Here is a 21,150-nt window from a genome sequence, read left to right as displayed (position 1 = left end):
ACTTCATCTATCCTAGGCAAAAAGTGAGAGATGCAATTGAAGGAATGTGTAAACCTGGGTATAACCTAAATATTCCATAACAGGGGAATGCTGCATAAATTACCCATATGTCCAAAGATGAGCCTGGCGCCAATGAAAATGAGGATTTCAAGACACATTTAAGGACACAGGAAAATGCTCACCATATAATAGTAAAGAGGATACACAAATACATGCAACATTATGCCAATTAGTACTTGTATTAGAGATGACTTCTTTTCTATGCTTTTCTATATTTCAGATGAGTTTGAAGTATTTTTCAGATGAATCTGAAGTATTTTTAAGTTACAAAAACAATGGAGGAGACAAGAAAAAAACTGTCCTTAATTTCCCATTTTAAGTGTAAAATGGTCTTTTGAAATGTATATAGTAATGAAAACACATTTCAGCTAATCCTACTCCTTGCTGTTAATTCATACATGAAAGTGTACTAAGAAATATTTGCTGCTCAAGTATTTATACATTTCAATATATTTTAAAGAAGAAATTCCTCATTCCCCCAACTTTTCTACAGTAAGCAGTCCCTTAATGTTTTCTATATGGTGACAATATCCTCTGTTCAAATATGAGTATTACAAAACCACTTATTAACTCAGGAACCTGTAAGCCAAGTCTTTAAAACAAACCTAACCTTACTAAAATGTGTTTGTTTTACGATTTAAGAGTTACACAGGAACAGAGCAGTGTAATTCACCAATACAATCTGTGTATCATGCTATTTTTAAAACCCAAAACATGGATGTCTTTACATGTGGACTACCTGTTACAGGTTACACTTGTAAAATTTATGTAAGAGATATGCCTAAAAGTGATACCTTCAGTGAATCCAGTATACCTCGATCCTTAAACGTCTGGTACAGCTTTTTGCGCAGTTCATCTTGACTCAACACATCAGATTTGGGGAGCATGGTGGACTAGAAGAGAAAACGGTTACGGGTTACCTGGCGGGCACAAGGGGCGTGAATCTCTGAAGACGGTTGGTGGCCTCCAAGGAAGCCAAAGGCGGTTTAACGGAAACAAACAAAGGCTCCACTTCCGCCCGCCCCGAGGAGGGGGCAGATGTATCTACCTGAGGTATCAGATGTCAGCTTCCTCTCGAGCCCTCCCCACTGTGCCCGGGGTCGGAGCCCGAGACCGGGGTGCAAGCCAAAGCCTAAGGGAATCCCTGGCCGGAGAGCCCTGCCGCTGTCCCAGAAAAACGGGAGGAACAAGCTGAACTCCAAACTAAGAACTCAGGCAGAGACACGCACTTCCTTTCTCCGCGGTTCTGATACGTGGGCGTGGTTGTGGCCCACGCGGGACTCTCACTGGCGGCTGGAGGGCTGAGACCGGAGACAGAAGGCCAGAGAAGGCGCAGCACTAGCCGGACTTCGAACCGCTCAGACCTAATTCCACCCCTCCCCGAGATCCTCCGAGCCCAACCGCCCTGGCCTGGAGAATTACAGCGAAAGCCCGGACCTGCGCCGCCGAGCTGCGGCTAGAAGCTCCGCCCACTATCGCGAGAGCGCAACGGCAGAGTCTCGCGAGGGCTGCTTGAGGAGTCCCTACGGAAGCTGCGGAAAGCGGGTCTCGGCCGCGGGAACTGACTGGGCGTTTCCGTTCCCGGCGTCTCGCCGCAGGTAGGGAATGGAGCGAGTGGGCAGCTGGCGCTCCGGGACTCTGGGGGATGTCCCCGGCCCCACGGGATCCGAGTGTTGGCCCTGTCTCTCCCCTCTGCCCCGGGGCCGGCTGAGCTCTTCACAACCCACCGGGCCAGTCCACACCGCGATTCAACCTGCAAACGTCCACCTGCTCGGGGGCTTTGCTTCTTGTACCTTTCACTGGGTCATCCAGTTCACCTCGGGTTTCTTAACCGCGGCATTATTGCCGTTTGGAGCCGGAAAATACTCCGTTGTGGGGCTGTCCTGTGTACTGCAGGATGTTGAGCAAGCATCCCTGGTTTCTACCCAATAGATGCCAGTAGCACCTGCTCTCTCCCGCCCCCGGTTCTGAGAACCGTGAATGTCTCCGGACATTTCCACGTGTCCTCTGGGAAGCAAAATTACCCGTGGTTGAAAACCAGTGAGCTAAACTTTGAGTACCCATCGTTGTACGTGCTGTGACGATAGGTGAGCCGGGTCCCCCAGATACTTAAATCTAATTAGAAAGAAAAGGAACCAGTCTCTCGAGAAGCAATAATGAAAACATTACAGCCAGAGAATTGACTAAGAACTAAGATGCACTGTAGACTGGGTAAAGATTTTAGAAAAAGTGGTTGGAGATGGACGTGAGTGGGCACATCTCTGAAAAGTGTGACTTCATCAGGGCCTTGTTGGGTTGAATGTGGAGGATGGGCAAAAAGCATGGGAGGAAGGGGGAACATTCTGAAAGGAATAAAAAAAAAAAAAATCAGGACCCTTTCAAGAGCAGTGAGGCATCTGGCCTGGCTCCGGAGTCCCATGCGGTGGAGTATAAGGTATGTAAGCCCCATGAGGACAAAACTGGGCCAGTGATGGTTTTGTGAACAGCACTGATGAGTACAATGAATTTTCACCCCTGGCGGTGAAAGGCTTAGAGAATTTAAGAGGCATCAAGAGTGACAGGGCTTCCATAAGAGGTAGAGAGCGTGTAGGTTGGTGTTGGAAAATACCTGGAGAAGGAGGAATTTGGGTGGGCTTTGAAAGATGGGGGAGGTTTACACATGGCATCAGGGAGAGTATTCCAGGCATGAAGAGAGAAATAAATCTGGAGTGGACCCAATCAGTTGGGGAGAAGAAAAGTATACCAGTCCACTGTAGCCAGGGTAGAGCAATGAGGTGGAGAAAAGCTGTGCAGAGCAACATGGGACTACATTTTTGGTACTGCTACTTGATCCCTGTAGATGAGAAACATTAAGGCTTTTGAGCAGAATAGTGAGATGATGAAAAATGTTCTACGACGATGTTTATATGTTGCAAGTACTGTTAAATAAAAACACATCTGTGCCTGAAGACCCTCTTACCCCCAATCTTTGGTGCCCAAATTGAATAGATTTAGATGAAATGTCCAAAAGCCAGCATAACCTCACTTATGGTGAGGTAGAGGAATTGCTTTTAATATTAAATAGGAAAAATATCCTATTAGAGAACTATCAACAGGATTCATCCTGCTTATTGCAGTGGACATGTCTTGTGCCACACTAGGTTAGTCTTCCAGCCCCAGGTCTGGGGAACAACTGAAGCCACTGCTGTTGGGAGCACAGGGAAGTTTTCCAGAAGTTCCTCTATAGAGGCTGTAAAGAGGTTTGCTGTAAAAATGGGTGGTTTTGGAACTGGCATCCATGAGTTGTCTCGGAGGGGCCTTCCAAGTTCATTGGGTTCATCCTCCCACTCTGGCACTACTAGTGGTCTTCCAGCCTCCCCTTATCACACTTCTAGTGATCGGGGGGTGTCACTTCACAAGGCAGCCTGATAGTTCTTTAATTGTTACAAAGTTCTCAATTATATTGACCCAAATGTCTTTCCATGTAACCTCAAAGGGGCAGCCCTAGGCTTGGCCTCTGGAACAGTTTGGATTAAGTCTGTCTAGTTCAGAGCTAGCAAATACTTGGCGTTCCCACAGGCACTGGCCTCTCCCAAACCCGTAGCAGATGCGGGTAACTGATCACAGCAGTCTTTCCCCCTGACCACCCTTAGTCTCAGAAGCTTTCTCAGCACCAGTTCCTGGCCTTCACTGCTAGTTGATTAGAATAGGCTCATGGGAAAAAACCCATTTGCCATCCCTAGTCAAATCCCTTCCCATTAGACAGCATCGTATTTAAAGACCGCACCACAGCCCACTGCCCCCGCAAAAAAAGTCTCCCCCCGCCCCCGGTTTAAACATCCTCAGTTCCTTCAGTAGCTTTTGTCTTGTTTCCAGAGCATTCCCTAGCCTAGATGCCTCCCTCCTCCCAGCACACACAGTTCAGAGTTAATGATTTTACAATGTGATTCCCAGAACTGAGCATGTCCCCCAGAGGTGGTATTATTAGTGACGAGGACATCATCTTCTCTTAATGCAGGCCTAGAATTGCATTCGCTTTTTCGGCCACTGTTTCAGATTGCCGCCTCCGATTTAGCTGGCAATAAATGAAAACCGGTTCTCATAGATGAGCTGCTCTTACACTAGGTTTCCCGCATCCTATTGCTGTGCGGTCGATCTAAGCCCAAGTACAGGACTTTATTTCAAACTCTTTAACATTCTATCCTGTTCATGTCACCTATTTCTCCTAGCCGTGAAGATCTTTTGAATCCTAACTTTAGCCTTCTAATAAATTAGGTGCCCTTATAGCATGTTATCTTTGGGTGTGGTAAACTGGCTTCATCTCAGTTACTGATGCAAACCTTGGGCTGGACTAGGTTAAGGTCAACTTCAAAGGCTCCCTAGAGACCCCATGCTGTCCACTGACATGGAGCACTTTAACATTCCAGTCAGCCCTGCACCGTCCCTCCTTCGGCAGAGAACGAGCACTTCCTGGGCCCCGGCACTGCTGTGGCTCTGGGGGCACCACAGGCTGTCATCCAGGCTACAGGTCTCCCCTGGGTTCTTAGGTAGAGAACCCCAGGACTTCAGAAAGTGACTCACCGTCTCTGTATTTCCCTTCCTCAACAGCGAGTGTAGGTCTGACATAACTTGTTCTCCTAGAACAAGTGAGTGAGTCGTAACCCACTCTTTTTGTCTAGGGATTCACATTAAATCACTTAGTTTGTCATAAAAGCCCCCAGCATGGTGTCTGACCGAAGACAGGCATTTAATACCTATTTCTGTTGGTGTTTTAATCTCTTCGGAAGTACTCAGACTGGGAGGCAAGCCTCTTTGTTTCTCAGAGTTGGAATGACAGTTACTGGCTCTTTTCTGTTCCTGTGATTTCTCAAACGTCACTGACCAGTACTTACACCGTCAGTTGTCAGCCCAACTGTTTCTTTAACATACCTGTCTTGGGGTTCACAGCCTGCCTAACCTAACTGCTTCCACACTTGCCATGTGAAAATCATTCTTTGAGAAAACCCAAGTTCAGCACACCTGTGTCCCGTGTTATTTATGTACCAGGTGCCTCAACTAATTGACGTTTCTCCCTTGCTTTTCCCTGTGGTAGCCTGAAAGCCTCCCACGCATTTCAGCTTGTTTTGGGCTTTTGCCCTTCTGATACTAGCCTCACAGGTTTCTGGTCCCATTTTTACGTTCATTATTAGTTTGTGCCCTCCTTCTTACATCCTGTACACGGTCTTTTCAGGGAAATCCAGGGCTCCTTGTTCATTTCTTTAGTTACCTCTCTCAAAAGCAGCTCAAGACACTCTAGCCACCACAGACGGCTGTTTTCACCACAGATGGGAGTGCTGGCTCCCCTCCCTTCAGCCAACAAGTCCTGCCCTTATAAGGGAGGATTTCTTCATTGGTACTTTAACAACGATGGCAACTTCTCACAAACGTGCTGTTCATCACCCAGACACAGCATTCATCAATCAGGCCCCCGAGGGCCTCGGCACTGGAACTTTCAGAAGGTTCTCGTCCTTGTTGAGGAGAGTTAATCCCCACAACGCCTCTCTTCCCTGCATCCCCGCTCCTGTATTCCAGCACCGTCCCCCGCGCCCCCCCCCCCCACACTGCCCAAACGACGGCCCCCTCCTCACAGGTCCTTTCGGCAAGGGGGGCGGAAGGGCTGTGTTAGCCGTAGGGGATACTCGCTGGAAAAACGCAGCCCCAGCCGCTGTTCTCTTCCATACTGTTATCCGCCTACTGCTCCCAGGGGCTTCACCTCGACGCACCATGGCCCGCCCTCCCCCCGCTTGCCACAGGGCTCTGAAACCCGCGTCCCATGGAAAATAAGCTCATTTTGTCCCCAGTCTCTATAGAATGCACCTTCTACCTTTACTGCTGACACTTCCTGGAGTATTTCCTTTTTTCTTATACCTGCAGGTTTTTTCAGCTTCGACATGTGTTAGTTTCCTACTGTGCCCATAACACACTACCACAAATTTACTGGCTTAAAACAACACAAATTTATCATCTTACAGTTCTGTAGCATACACGTCCAACACGGGTCTCACTGGGCTGAAGTCCCCTCTGGAGGCTCTCGGGAAGAATCTGTTTCTTGGACTTCCCCGGTGGCGCAGTGGTTGAGAGTCCACCTGCCGATGCAGGGGACATGGGCTTGTGCCCCGGTCCGGGAGGATCCCACATGCCGCGGAGCGGCTGGGCCCGTGAGCCATGGCCGCTGAGCCTGCACGTCTGGAGCCTGTGCTCCGCAACAGGAGAGGCCACAACAGTGAGAGGCCCGCGTACCGCAAAAAAAAAAAAAAGAATCTGTTTCTTTGTCCTTTCCAACTTCTAGAGGCCGCCCGCATTCCTTGGCGCATGACGCCTTCCTCCATCTTCAAAGCCAGCAATGTTGTATCTCCGTGGCGATCCTTCCACAGCCACGCTTCCCTCCGACTTTCCTGTAGGGCTGCCCTCTTCCACTTTTAAAAACGCTTGTAATTACATTGGCCCCACCTGAGCAGCCCAGGATTCTCGCCCTATCTGAAGATCAGCTGATGAGCAGCCTTAGTTCCACCTGCAGCCTTAATGCCCGTTGCCATGTATTGAATACATTAGCATTCACAGGTTCCCGAGATTAGGATGTGGACATCTTGGTGGGGCTCGGGGGAGCTGTTCTGGCTACCACCACACGTTCAAAACTGACCTGTTCATTTTCATCCCTCTTCCTTCCCTTTCTTATTTCCGTCCTCAGTGAATAGGTTCATCATCTTGATATTCTGCTTGATCACCTCAGCCAGACATTTTGGAAACATGCTCGATTCTTCCCGCAGCTCCCCAGTTTAATCCATTGCCAAGCTCTGTGTGACCGCCTCCATAACCTCGAGCCCTTGGAGACACCTGAAGGGCCCCTATTTTAGGTGATGGAAAAATTGAGCAGGTGTAGATCATCTCCGTCCTCGCAGCAAGTTCCCTTATCGGACAGCACGGAATTCTAGAGCCTGTCTCACCTCTGCTCACCACCTAGGCAGAGAAGCCCCAAGTATTAAATGACTGTGGACATTCCCTTCCTGAGACAAAATGGCTGTGTTCTCCCGCGGCTTCCTTTTCTTCCACTACACCTTTCAGCTTTTCCTTGTCAGAATGGAATCGAGAGCTGCATACCTTCTTCAGCTGTGTGTGAAATCACACGATTGGCAGCTCTGGTTCTGCGTAGCTGAGCAGTTTGTGATCGACCGTTTATGCGGTATTTCCTGCGTTGCCTTTCTGTTTATCCTCACGCTGTTCTTAGGATGTGCTTGTCTCCCAGACCCGGGTCTCCGTATGGGGTTGAGTGGGTTTGGGGGAAGGCGGGGAGGAGGGTAATCTTCCTTATACACGTATTGTCTCTTGCTGCTTCTAAATGTGTGCAGGGGGAGAAGCATCTTCCTTACAGTATTTTTTTTTTTTCCCCTGCTGCTGCTTAAATGTTTGTGCTGAAGAAAGTAAGCCCTTCCCTTGGCAAACTCCAGCCATGAAACCTATTCCGGCAAGAATGAATGATGTCATTGTTTACTTGGTTAAAATTTCAGGCTCCCATCCCTCTTCCCCTCACCTGTGCTTGAGAATTACTGCCAATTCTCCTAGTTTTGCAGAGCTTTTGTATCATTCCTGCCCGTCTTTGTTGTCCAGTTTTACTGTTTGGGTCTTTTTCTCATCTTTCCCCTTTTTTCTGTAAAGAGCCAGATGGTCTCTGTGGCGACCACCCCACGCTGCCATTGTAGGGCAGGAGCAGCCTTAGACGGTAGCGAGAGGATGGACCAGGCCAGATAGGGCCCGCAGGCCGTAGTGTGCCAACCGCTGCCCCAAATAACCTTTTAAATCTGACTCACTTCATCATGCCACAGGTCTCCTATCTTCCCTTTCTTCCTGTCACGGCCTTCCAATTCCACAGTGAAAGGGGCCAGCCGTGCCGTGATTTCCTCTACAAAATGCTGTACTCATCAGGAAGTACATTTCCGAGGTCTTCACATGTCGTCGCGTGGAAGTCCCAGTGAGGCTCCATGGGCCCTGGGTTCGGACACACCTTACTGTACGCTCCCGGTGAAGCAGATCCCCGCCCCATGACGGGGCCTTCCTAGGCCCCACGTCTCCACGTGCCTGCGCTCATGTCGCTAGAGCTAGACCTGAACCTAGCATGGTCTGATTCCAAAGACCTCGTATGAAAAATGCATACATAAATGCATCCGCCCGTCTGTCCGTCCATCCATCCAGATTTCGATTGTGCTAAACGCCCCAGAATCACTGATTTCTCCCCCACCCCCCACTTTCTCTGTTTTATTCCTGTAGCAAACCTATTAACCCTCGTTCCAAGACCTCTTAATGACTCAGAATGTCTTCCTTTTGGATTATGACTTCTTCCATCTCTTCTAGAGTACAAAACTGTTTCTTCCTCTCTCATAAATGGTGTTTGAAGAGGCATATAACAGGCTCTTTTATGTGCAGAGTTACATTCATAGCATACCCTTCAGGTAGGAATACAAGTACCACACAGTCTGTAGCTGACTGCTCTAGGAGCTCTCCTTTCTGTAAAGGACACGTGCTAGAGTGGTTCTTAGCTTCTTTGGAAGCATCCTTCCTGAAAATTTCTAAGGCAAGTCAGTCATTTCCTCATCAGCACCCAGGTGTTAGTGCCAATGCTGACTGATCTAGTCCAAGTTTAAGCCAGCTTACCCTAAATGTTCCACGCTTTCGGATCATGAGAATGTTGTTCTTATGATTTCATATTAGAGGTCTTCCAGTTTCCCTATGAAAATGTAGTAGTGGATTCTCCAGGACATATCACAGATAAAGAATTTGTATCATCCAAAAGCCATGTATCTACAGTGGCATACTGGAAAGCGTGCCGAGCTTAGGGGCCACCTCCTCTGCAATTCAGGTGTAAGTTAAAAAAAATAAATGGAGTTCGTCACTTCCTGGTTTTTGGTTTTCAGTATTGAGTACTAAAAATATGTGTTATTTTCATTTAATTAGGAGCTATATATTGAAGACAATGTCTGGAAGCTTCTACTTTGTCATTGTTGGTCACCATGATAATCCAGTTTTTGAAATGGAGTTTTTGCCAGCTGGAAAAGCAGAATCCAAAGTGCGTATGGAACCTTTAAAAATTCCATAACAATTGTTCTGTTGTTGTAACGATAATGGTGTGATGTGATATTAGAACTGCAAGAGATCTGGACAGATGAGGTAACTACGAACCCAGCACAACTAAATGAGGCTTGCTCTGCAGTCCCACAGGTTGATAGAAGCCAGCCAGGAGCATCCTCTGAATTGTTTGTTCGTGCTCTAATTCAGCACACACTTAACACGCACTAGCAGATGCCCTGGGTCTCCTCTCCCTGGTCATCAGTTCCCTGTGTCACCCCCTGTGAAGGCGGCTCCTGAGCACACAGAAACATAGCTCACCTGCAGTGGCTCTGCAGGAGCAGGTGGTGCTGCCCTGAAATGCCAGGAAGTCCCTTCTGTCCCCGTGAATCACCTTTTTCAGCAGGACATACGTGCTAGATCCACTGACCCTGGGACGGTTAAAAGAGACCCAGACTTACATGTCCTCCTGCTGCCCCTGAGACGGCAGCCTTTTTCGGCGACCCCCACGTGGCACCCACTGGCCGCGTGGTGCCCTTGTGCTCTCCTCTCCCGTGACGCCACCCAACCTTCTTGCTGTCAAGAGTGGTTCCTGATAAACAAGCTTCAAGAACATGTTGCCACTGAGAGTAAACAGAGCCATAGAGTCTTGGGATGAGCATAGCTGGTGCCTTCCATCTCCCTGTACAGGTGCATATTCCAAATAAACTGCCGACAGGTTGTGCTACGTTTCTCCCAACCTCCAAAAATAGGCTTGAAAGTCCCTTAAGACAGGAACTGATGTTTGAAATTAGTTGTGACGTGTAATGTCCAGTGTAAGACGCTTTTCAACTATTCAGATCTTGCCACTAAGGTATGATAGAAATCCAAGGTATTATCCTAGCAGGTGTTGCTACATTATTTTCCCACATTCACATGAGCACATTGCTCGTTAAAACTTGGATGTGAGGCATCCCTGCAGCAGTAGTTGCTTTGTGTGGTATATGGCTACTGACAGTTTCTCTCACTCCAGTGGCCTCGCGGTAGGCAAAACAGTGCGTGTAAAAATAGCCTTGCATGACTTGATCTTTCTCCTGCTACCGCTCACCTTCATAAACCACTTCTACAATTTTCTTCTAATGTCTCAAGATTGATCATCGGTGTAAAGGAAAACACTACTGTGAGCCAGACAAAACACATCCATTTCCCTGAGGATTAAATTAGCTTCGTCACGGTGCCGTGAGTGGAGTATAAACACGCTTTACCTACGCGAGGGACTCCAGGGCAACTTGGCTGCCCAGTCATGGGAACAGCCTCCTCAGCAAGGAAGTTATGTTCGTTTCCTAGGGCCGGTGTCACAGAGTACCAGGAACGGCGTGCCTTAGAACAGAAATGTCTTGTCTCACAGTTGGGGAGGCCTGAAGTCTGAGATCAAGCTGTCAGCAGGGCCGTGCCCATCCAGAGGCGCTAGGGAAGGTCTGTTCCAGGCCCTTCTCCCAGCTTCTGGCAGTTCTCGGCTTGTGGCAGCAGAACTGCAGTCCTCACATGCCAATCTCCCTGGGTGCGCGACTGTCTCCAGATTTCCCCCTGTTCTAAATACATCAGTCATTGGATTAGGGACCCATTCAACCGTAGCATGACCTCATGGTAACTAATTACATCTGCAACGACCCTCTTTCCAAATACGGCCACGTTCTAAGGTACTGAGGGTTAGGACTGCAACATAGGGATTGGGGGAGGGGGCACAAATTCAACCTGTGACAGAGGTGTTCTTTGAAAAATGCATTTTGAAAGTAAGAATTCCACAGGAGTGAGACTGCATTCCAGGTTATGAATTCCTTCTGCACATTCTGCTGGGACAGTCCCACCTTCTTCAGTTAGGCCTTTACAGTCCATGAAAAGGACACCCCCGGCTTTGACAGGACCACCTGGCGCTGTCGGCACAGGGGACTGTACGCAGCTGGGGCTGAGCCTGGCCGCCTGCCACTCCCAGGTCCCCTGCCATGTGAGCTCCCTGTACCTCAAGACGGCCTGTGCCAGGCTGTCTCCACTGCTCACCGGGTGTCACAGCACACGAAGCCCCGCCTCCTACCCCCAGCCCCACCCAAGGCCTGTACTCACCACCTGTTTAGCCCCAGCCTACCTTGTTTTTTCCTGTCTTCCTCCTCTAAAAAGATGTGAGCTTCTTGAAAGCAGGATCTGAGCTGAGGGGAGGGGAGAAATGGGGAGGGGGAGAAAAACAAACAAAAAAGCAGGATCTACTTTTTTTTTTTTAATGTATCCTTTTTTCACATGCTTAAATGGTTACAGAACTTGGTAACTTCCTTCTTGCAAAATTTTAAAAATATAGTTTCTTGGACACATTTCATTTACTAAGTAATTGGCTGTTTCTATTTATTGAGTTTTCGATACCAGATTAGAAAACAGAAAATAATGTGAAAGCACTGAAGACCTCTGTAAGTCTCATGACAATAATCGAAGTAAAAGCAGAAAGCTTCCCCCCCGCACCCCAGAAAGCTGTGTCTAGAGTTTGCAGAGTGAAGTGTGGCTGTCTTGAGGCTGTAAGGAAATGTTAATCTGATGCTGCTCGCTGCCACCTAGGACGATCACCGCCATCTGAACCAGTTCATAGCTCACGCGGCTCTCGACCTCGTAGATGAGAACATGTGGCTGTCAAACAACATGTACTTGAAGACGGTGGACAAGTTCAATGAGTGGTTTGTTTCAGCATTCGTCACTGCGGGTCATATCCTTACCTGTTTAATAAAGGGCTCCAACAAAGGGTTGGGGTAACAGATTAGACCAACGTGGGACCTAGATGCCAGGTTCTGAGTCTGTGGACTGCAAAATATTAGGTAAACATTGCCACTTACGGGGCTTTTATTTTTTTAGGGGGAAAAAACACTCACTTTTTGTTTAACAGAAAATTTTTAAACCAAGTCTCATATATAAAGTTAAGGTTTATCTGAACCATATCAATGGTGATTTTATTTTGTAGTTATTTTCTAACTTAAAAAGATTATGTTCTCTTCAAGATAAAACTAACCTTTGAACCCAGTTTACAGATTCCCCTTTTCCATCGCAAAATACACTGCATGTGACTCATTTGAAGAATATTGTATCAACTGATCGCTTTTCAGTTTTCATTTCTAAAGATTATACCTTAATTATTTCACATATGAGATTTATCATGCTGCATGACATTAGGCAAGAAGACGGGATAAAGAACTTCTTTACTGATGTCTATGATTTATACATAAAGGTATGGTATGTTCTGTACCTTGTAAAATCTGGTTATAAAAGAGATTCCAACTTTGGCAGGACACTGGCCTGTTGAGGCAGCCCCCTTAGACCGCACAGCTCTCCTCTCAGCAGAGCTCTCCTCCAGCAGGACCGTTCCGGCAGCTCCCTCACCAGGCAGGTCTCTACCACCAGCTTAACACGTATGCAGGACAACAACTCGTAGTTATTTTTAAATCGGTTTCATTCTCCCCCTTTTGGTGCATATAGTTGATTTTATGAGGGAACCCTAAAGCGAGAGACAGAAGCAGTCTGTATAAGGGAAGTTGCTTCATAATTTTAATGTAAAATGTTTTCCATCTACTTAACAAGTAAGTTACAGTGCAATGAATGTAGATCATAAACAGGAAGTGATTCATGTATTATCAAAGTCACTCAAGGAGAAAGGGGCCACACGCGTTTCTTGATACTCGTTTGGAAAAAATGAAATAGTAATAAGATATGAGTGGTTAAACTGCAGTGCTGACAGTATATTCTTAATAATTTAAACATTCTCTATTTGGACAAGATTTTTTGCATATCAGCACAGTTACCAATCAATATTCCTAGTCAGAAGTAGCAAATAAGAATATTTAGCCCTCTTATAAAGATGGACAACATGAAGTGATTAAGGTGTAAAAGTTGGTAACTCCTTTCCTCATTTGTGATTCCATCCAGTACTAATTTTCCCTCACACATATTATGATATACTCATTACGTTATCTGAGAAACTGATCACTCACCTTGTGTTAAAGGAGAGTATTAAAAACCTGATTGTTAAAAACTACCGCACAAGAGTAACTTTTAAAAGCAGTGTGGTATAACTTTTCCTCCACTCTGAGCATATCAGATTTTTAGTGTGTTTTATATAGCCAAAGGGCCTACCAGATGAATCCACATCTTGATAATGAACGTTGAATGTAGTTGTATTTCACACACACGGTGGATCCCGGGAGTTGGTTTTGCTCACGCAGGCAGCACTCACCATACGTGCCACCAAGGGTTTTGCCACAGGTACTTCCCTTAAACACCAAGACAGAAATTTCCTTAAGGGGCCATTAATATTTAACAGTGGAACATCTTCATTAAAACTTAAAAATGTGGCCTTCAGACTTTTGCTTTGAATGTCATTAATGACTTAATTTAAAACTTTAAAAGATTTTCCTTTTAGAGACTTATGATGTCAGCCTTTTTACTTTGACAAGCTCACCTTAATACTTTCTTCTCTTCTAGTTTGCAATGAATCCATTTTATGAACCCAATTCTCCTATTCGATCAAGCGCATTTGACAGAAAAGTTCAGTTTCTTGGGAAGAAACACCTTTTAAGCTGAACGCAAGAAGTTCAGAAGTAAACAGTGTCACTACAATGGGGTGTACTCAGGAATGTGTACATTGTAAGTAACTTGATTAAACAGCATGGAAAAGTTTTAGTTGTCTCAATTTATCTAAACCTAATGAAATTGCTTTTATATTTAAAAATAGTATATTCAGTTTCTTATGATTATCAACAGATTGATATTTGCTTGTGAACAGTGTTATTTATGAAGAGCTCTTTATCAGTAAGCTTGAAATATTTTTATTTTAAAAATTGAGAATAAACTTTTACTTTCCTCATTCAGATAGCTTGATCTAGTTGTAACAATCCAGAACCAAATGTCATGGTCAAGATTTGGTAGGCAGATTTAAAACCAAAAGCTTCTGCAGTAGGGAATGAAGTTGATAGCACATACACGGGTTCATCTATACATCTAGAGATGTTATGAAAAGGTATAGGTAGTATACATAGAAGTAGTATATGTACACTAAGAAGCCAAGAAGCTAGAGCAGACAGCTTTGCAGTGCGAAATGCCACAGGCCTGCCCCTGTCGGAGACTGGGAACAGTGATCCTGCTGTAATCCTAGAATCCTGGATCCATGTTTGTAAAGTGGGAGGCTAGGACCAAAGTGACAGGTTATGTTCTTATGTTTCCTTTCCCTTAGACAGTAAACTAAAGATTAAGTGAACCCGTTGATAGCTGTACTAGTAAAAAGTTGTAAGGCAGTTTTAGAATTGTAAACAAAGAAAAGCTTGCATCGCATTAACACTTGCGCTCTTGGCCATCTTGGCCACTTAGGCTGTATACCGGAGGGGGCAGGAGTGGCCTCTTTTTTGTACTGTAACAGCCTGGATCTTACAGTAAACCAGTAAATGTCCAATGAAAAGCAAGTAACATAACCACGTATTTTCTGTGCTAATTGTGAGCACTTGAAGAATTTTGTTCCATTCTGAATAACCTGAGCAAGTAATTCTAAGTTTGGTCCTGTATCTTTGTGTGAAGTTGTTAGCATAATTTTTTACCATATTTATTTGATTTCCTGAATAAAGATGTTTGTCCAAGATTGTGGAAGTTTAATATCGATTTTTTTAATTCTTTTTTTTTTTTGGCCACCCTGCGCGGCTTGTGGGATCTTAGTTCCCCGACCAGGGATCAAACACGGGCCCGGGCAGCAAAAGCGCCGAGCCCTAACCACTGGACCGCCAGAGGAGTCCCAATATTGAATTTTTAAAGTGCTGCTCACCCCACCACTACTACTACCATTTTAGTCCTGTTTCCCCTAATGAAAGTCTGCATATTAACATATATCGCAACTCATTTTACAGGATTCAAATCGCCTCCAACTTAGGTGCCAGAGCTTTGGGAGCAGAAAAAAGATACTCAGCTAGAAATCCAGGAGTAATGTCCGCCATGCTCATTGGAGAGACCCACACGTGTACTTATTGTATACAGTTTGCCTGCCCTCAGTGAGCGTGTAGCGCAGAGGGAGGCAAAGCTCCAGTGAGGAGCAGCGGCGTGGTGCTTCAGCAGGAGGCTGTAGGGTGGAGATGGTTTGGATCCCAGCTCAGCCACACAGCAGCGGTGCCCTGCAAACAGCCTTGTCGCCAGGCTTGTGACAGTGAGATGGGAACGAATAACACAGGCCCCGTGGGAGTACATGACTGCAGTTAGGTGTCAGATTTCACGTGTGACTGCCTCCGACGGAGCATGAAGGCAGATTCAGTGATGAGCGTAGGAGTGGGTGGGACCTCAAAGGTGGACCGTGCTGGGAAAGCCTGTGGGCACACGGATAGGACAGCTGAAAGGATGGAACTAGGGCCAGTACAAGGGGACAACCAGGCGCTGACCATTAAGAAAGCAAAAGAAACCAAAAAAAAAAAAACACGGCAAAAGAGCCGGCAAAACTCAGATCTGGTAGTAGGTGACCGTCACTTAAAGCTCTGGAACACAAGACCAACTGGGGGACATCAGTAGCACCCAGGGCATCGGGCTCCACTGAGCACACGCAAGTCAGCATTAAACATGTAATCTACGTTAGCACTCCCGAAGTGATCCAAATAGAATGCACAAATCGGGTTCGGTCCTCTTTCATTGCCCAGGATGCTTCGGTGGTGCCCACATTCTCCAAGTATGTAGAGACCTTTGGTCTCTCCTCCACCCTGCTACACTCGTGTCCTTTCACTTTATGGTCACGACAGCACTTCCTGGTTGACAGTCCACGGTGGTAGCTTCTCAGAATCCACTGACTACACAGATCCTCTTTGCTACCTAACGCTTCCTTGCCCCACAAGCCGCTGGCACTGTGGATGGAACTGGCGTCACAGGCTCATGCTATTGAAGTGAAAGCTTACACAAGGTTTTATAGAAATGTAAAACGCCAGTTTTTTTTTTTTTTTTTTTTTGTGGTACGCGGGCCTCTCACTGTTGTGGAGCACAGGCTCCGGATGTGCAGGCTCAGCAGGAATGGCTCACGGGCCCAGCCGCTCCGCGGCATGTGGGATCTTCCCGGACCGGGGCCCGAACCCCTGTCCCCTGCATCGGCAGGCGGACTCTCAACCACTGCGCCACCAGGGAAGCCCCAAACGCCAGGTTTTAACATGAGGACCACTGAGGATGTTTTAACTTCAACTAGGGAGTTTTCCCCAAGGGGGAAAAAGGTGACAAAAGCAGTAATTCATTGAGGTACGTGCACTTTTCCATCTTCCACGCTGCACATTGTAATTGCTACATCGACTGGCAAGTGTACATCTGTCCATCCTCCCAAGTTCAGTAGTTTGCCTTTTTCTTAACCCTGAACTCTGTCTCCAAGGCTTTACATGCGCAGACAGCACCAAAGCACCTGTCATCACAGCGGCGGCCGCCGGCCCCGCCGGCCCCTAACACTGGGGCCCGGCCCTGAACGGGACAGCGCGCTGCGCTCCGCAGTCCTTCCCTCCCGCCTGCTCCCTCGGGCTCCGCAGCTGCAGCTGCTCCGCCCCTCTTGCCGCCACCGCAGTCGCCTGCTTTGCTCCCCAGCTCTCACTTTTCCCCTAGTTCTCATCTTTGTGTAAGTAACACCAGCCAGGCAAAGCCCGTGTTACTTTCTTAAAAGATTCACATTTTCAGCTACCTTCTGCTGCTGTCTGAAGAGCTCCTCCGTCAGGTCAGCGAGTTGTCCTTGCTGTGAAGGCGGAAGCTAGTCAGTCAGGTCCTGTTCCTCCTCCTCTCCTCCCATTTCAGTACTGGGTTTGGTCAGCCTCTGTTCACTGGGTCCCTTTAAGTCACGCTGTGAAGCTGCATTACTCTCCCTTCCGTCAGCCTGTCTACACACGCGAGGATTCGGTCCTTTGATCCTTTTTTGCTGCCCAGCTCTAGACCTCTGGAATGCCAACTAATCTAATCCCTGAATATTTAGCTGAAAAAGAGGTTACTGAAAAGATGCTTAGAAGTTTAGAAAAACCACTAAGGTATTAGTTAAATCTATACCAAGTATCAAAATTATACATTTTGTAAATACCTACACACACACACACACACACACACACACAGACGTGTAATGGGCTGAATTGTGTTCCCCCCACCCAAAATTCATAATTAACAGGCCTAGCCCCCAGTCCCTCAGAACGTAACTATATTTGGAGACAGGCCCTTTAAGGAGTTAATGTGAGTTCAGTTAAGCCCATTAGGGTGGTCCCTTAATCCAATCTCACTGGTGTTCTTATAAGAGGAGGAAATCTGGACACAGAGAGACGGGGGTGGGGGGGGTGGGGGAGGGTGGTGGTGGTGGTGGTGGAGGTGGGGAAGTGTTGTGTGCAGAGGAAAGATCCCCTGCAAGCCACGGAGAGAAGACTCAGGAAAAACTAAACCTATCAACACCTTGATCTTGGACCTCTAGCCTCCAGAACTGTGAGAAAAGAAATCCCTATTGTTTAAACCACCGGGTCTGCATGTTATGGAAACAGTAGCGAACTAACACAATATGCTTCCCTTACGTACTAAAAATCTAGACGGATACCCAAGAAACTGACACACGGCTGCCTCCATGTGCAGGAACTTGGTGGCAAGGGTAGATATTTGTCCCTTGTGCCTTATAATATTCAACCGTGTGACTCTATCACCTATTCAAATGATAAACAACAAAAAAATGTACTCCTAGTATCCACTGGTGAGCAAGGTGTGGGAAACTTTAATATACTACTGCTAGCTATCAGCAGAGAACGGTTTGAATAAACTGTTAGACATCCATGCAGCAAATAAATGAGGTAGGTCTACTATATAATGGAAATATATCCAGACAGATTAAGAGAAAAGGGCAAGTCACAAAACAATGGGTACACATGATTTAAAATAACAAAGCATGTCCCCTAGAGAAAAAAACAAAGGGAATATATAATATACACTCGTTTGTTAATAGTGGATTCCTATTTTGTTTTCTGAATGGAGGATTATAGTTTGGTGGGGCGGGGGCGGAATTGATTATAAATAATAAAAACTACAGCTCTCTCTAACCTGAGACTATAAAGAGATTTAATTTCCCCAAATTTAAAATGTGAAAATGTTTTGCTTAGAGCCAAATCTGTTGTGTGAGGAAATTAGATTTTCAAAAGCTGAGCTTACTGTATTGGCGTTCTGTGTCAAGTGGTTCCAAGGAGCGGGGCCAGGGAGAGAAATCTCTCAACCTAGCTGTTCCGAAATGTACTCCCCCCCACAGGACAGCCCCCCAAAAGCATGTCGCGTGATAACCCACTGCTCCACAGCCAAGGGTCCTGTCCTAACACGTGCGCCTGGCATTGGTGTGCCTCTGCAGGATGGGATCGGCATGAATAGCGCAGTGCGTGAACTTTACCCACGAAAGACCACAACTTGCTCTACCAATAAGTCTGCTCATTGCAGCAGAATGACGAAAAATCTCCTTGAGACCAAATCACTAAACAAAGCTCAGTGACGTAGAAGACACAGAATAAATACATGACCAAATAAAGATGTCTGCATTTACCCGCACACACAGTACGATCCAGAAGCAGTACCTCCTCCAAGAGTGATAAAGCCGGCGTCTGTGTTGGGGGTCGAGGGGGGCACACAAACAAGTGATTACGAGTGAGATCAATCCTGATACGTAGAATGAAAAAGTGAACACACGCACATAATTCTGAACCGAAGGAACACGTCCTCAAATCACATGACTACACGGCAAATGCACTGGATTTTAATGTTTAATATCTAACATTATTGCTTTAGGACATGTTTTCCCTGAACCAGGAACAGAGTGCTAATTACATAAAAATATACACATAGAAAAGGTAGTTCTCCATTTTCCCGGGGAAAAAAAACAGTAACTTCTAGAATAAAGTGTTTTGTTTTAATTATAAAGTCTTGGTCGTCCCATTTATTAGCTCTGTGACATACATATTTAAATGAAACATTATTAGACAACCATTACAACTTATAAAGGTAAGGTGCCATTACTGAGTAAAGAGATCCTCCTGTGAGTGGATGTGTCCCTTCTCCCACCCACTAACAAGGCAGCAATATGGTTAGTTTAATTTTATGACTACACGATCCATTGCTGCAAACACGAATTCTCGTTTCCACCCTGTGCTTATCTGTGCATGTATGTGACCTGGTTAGATCGCACGGGCAACCTCTCGAACTTCAACAGCAAGATGAGCTGGGCTTGGGCTTTCGGTGCAGACTGACTGTGTCTGTCTGAATCAAGTGATCTGACCTATCCTCGGTAGCAAGCACTCTTCGAACTGCTTCCTCAAAGGCCGCTGCGACATTCGTGGCATCTTTTGCACTTGTTTCAAAGTAAGGATAGTCGCCGTTGTCCCTGCACCAGGCTTGAGCTTCTTCTGCAGACACCTGCCGCTCGCTGATGTCAACCTTGTTACCCAAAATCACAAAAGGAAAGCTTTCGGGCTCTTTCACATCTGCATAATATATGAATTCTTTCTTCCAGTTACTCAAATTCTGGAAGCTTTGAGAATCATCAACGCTAAAAGTAAGCAGGCAACAGTCAGAACCTCTGTAAAATGGCGTCCTCAGGCTTCTGAACCGCTCTTGACCAGCCGTGTCCCAAATCTGCATGGTAACAAAATGTCCATCCACCTCCAAATCTTTATTTAAAAATTCCACACCTATTGTATGGAAGAGTTGGGCATCAAACTTATTAGTCACATATCTGTTCATTAGAGAACTCTTCCCAACTCCACCATCTCCAAGGAGAATTACTTTAAAAAGTGATGATTTTCCTGCCATTTTTAATCTCAAGATCTCTGATTTCCGAACCCTGTAAAATAAAAGGGTACCATTACATTCCTTTAGACCTGTACATGGTTCTACATGCCTCTATGAATGTCAGCGTCTAAGGGAAATAAAACACAGAGCCCCAATTCCTTTCTGTGCAGGGAATACCGGATGGCAAGAGATGTCACCTACTGAGCCCTTCACCTCGTGCCAGGCACCACCCGACCGTCACTCTCTCTGACAGCTGCTGAGGGCTCATTCTTCCCCTTCCTCGGGTCACGGCTGACTGAGGCTAGCACTCAAGGCCAAGTCTGACGCCAAAGACTGTCCTCTCAACCGTTCCTCTTGGCTCACAATAAGCCCTGCCACCATTTGTTAGAGATGCAGTAGGAGACCGAGGTGGGCACGTTTCTGTAGCAACTGCAAACAGCCCTCTGGTGGCACGGTGACAGTGTTCACTGATGGCTTTCCTCTCAGGCCAGGGGGTTCCTAGACAGCCCCCTCTTTCTCTCTCCCAGCGCCATCACCATAGGAGCTGGTAAGCAGGAAACCAGAGACAAAACTGACTGATCTGGCTGTGAACAGACTGAAGCCAACCACCGAGTAAAGGACTCTATTCTTTTCATTAGGAACACTATTTTGAGTTGGCTAACATTAATGTCAGCACCACTCGAATTTTTGATATAATATTATAACCTAGCACATTCTACCCACAAGATTCATTTGGGCAGCTCTAACTCTTCTGAACAAATGCGAGCCTGGGCTGTTACCTGTGTGTTTCGAGGGGGAATGAAATGAACATTAAACAAAAATGTGGTACCATGCATACCCTTTAGGGGAAGCCCTGGGGCAGGACTAACTCCCTCCCCGCCACCAGTCCCCCGGCGGGGGGCTGGGGTGGGTACGGAGATTCAGACACCCTTTTGTAGGCTGGTGGGAGCACTGTTCCTATTTAAGGCTTCTGTTTTAATTCTTTATTATGCAAAATTTCAAACATACACAATTTCTGAATAATGAGAATAATATGATGACACCTCACAGACCCTAAACCTAGATTCACCGATTATCAACTTACAGCAAATCTTGTTTCCTCCATAGCGTCCCATTCTCCCTTCTGCCCAATTATTTTGAATCAAATTATATCATTTAAACTGTAAATATTTCAATATTAAATGGCTTTTAAGATATTTGTAAAAGACAACCTTTAGAGTAGCA

General features: G+C 46.3%; 2 protein-coding genes across 2 annotated transcripts; one reads left to right on the top strand and one right to left on the bottom strand.

Annotated features, from left to right (window-relative positions):
- Positions 1 to 1,598: 1,598 nt before the first annotated feature.
- On the top strand, positions 1,599 to 13,815 carry TRAPPC2 (trafficking protein particle complex subunit 2). The gene is made up of 5 exons (XM_079727745.1): positions 1,599 to 1,658; positions 9,025 to 9,136; positions 11,716 to 11,864; positions 12,295 to 12,376; positions 13,627 to 13,815. Exons 2-5 carry the CDS (start codon positions 9,044 to 9,046, stop codon positions 13,723 to 13,725), a joined length of 423 nt encoding a protein of 140 aa, XP_079583871.1. The 5' UTR covers positions 1,599 to 1,658; positions 9,025 to 9,043; the 3' UTR covers positions 13,726 to 13,815.
- Positions 13,816 to 18,886: 5,071 nt separating this feature from the next.
- On the bottom strand, positions 18,887 to 19,947 carry RAB9A (RAB9A, member RAS oncogene family; the record flags this gene model as incomplete). The annotated part of the gene is made up of 1 exon (XM_079727382.1): positions 18,887 to 19,947. One exon carries the CDS (start codon positions 19,945 to 19,947, stop codon positions 19,342 to 19,344), a length of 606 nt encoding a protein of 201 aa, XP_079583508.1. The 3' UTR covers positions 18,887 to 19,341.
- Positions 19,948 to 21,150: the final 1,203 nt, after the last annotated feature.

The sequence above is a fragment of the Hyperoodon ampullatus genome, assembly GCF_949752795.1.
Source record: "Hyperoodon ampullatus genome assembly, chromosome: X".
NCBI classification, from domain to species: Eukaryota; Metazoa; Chordata; class Mammalia; order Artiodactyla; family Ziphiidae; genus Hyperoodon; species Hyperoodon ampullatus.
This window is presented reverse-complemented; position numbering and strand designations above follow the sequence as displayed.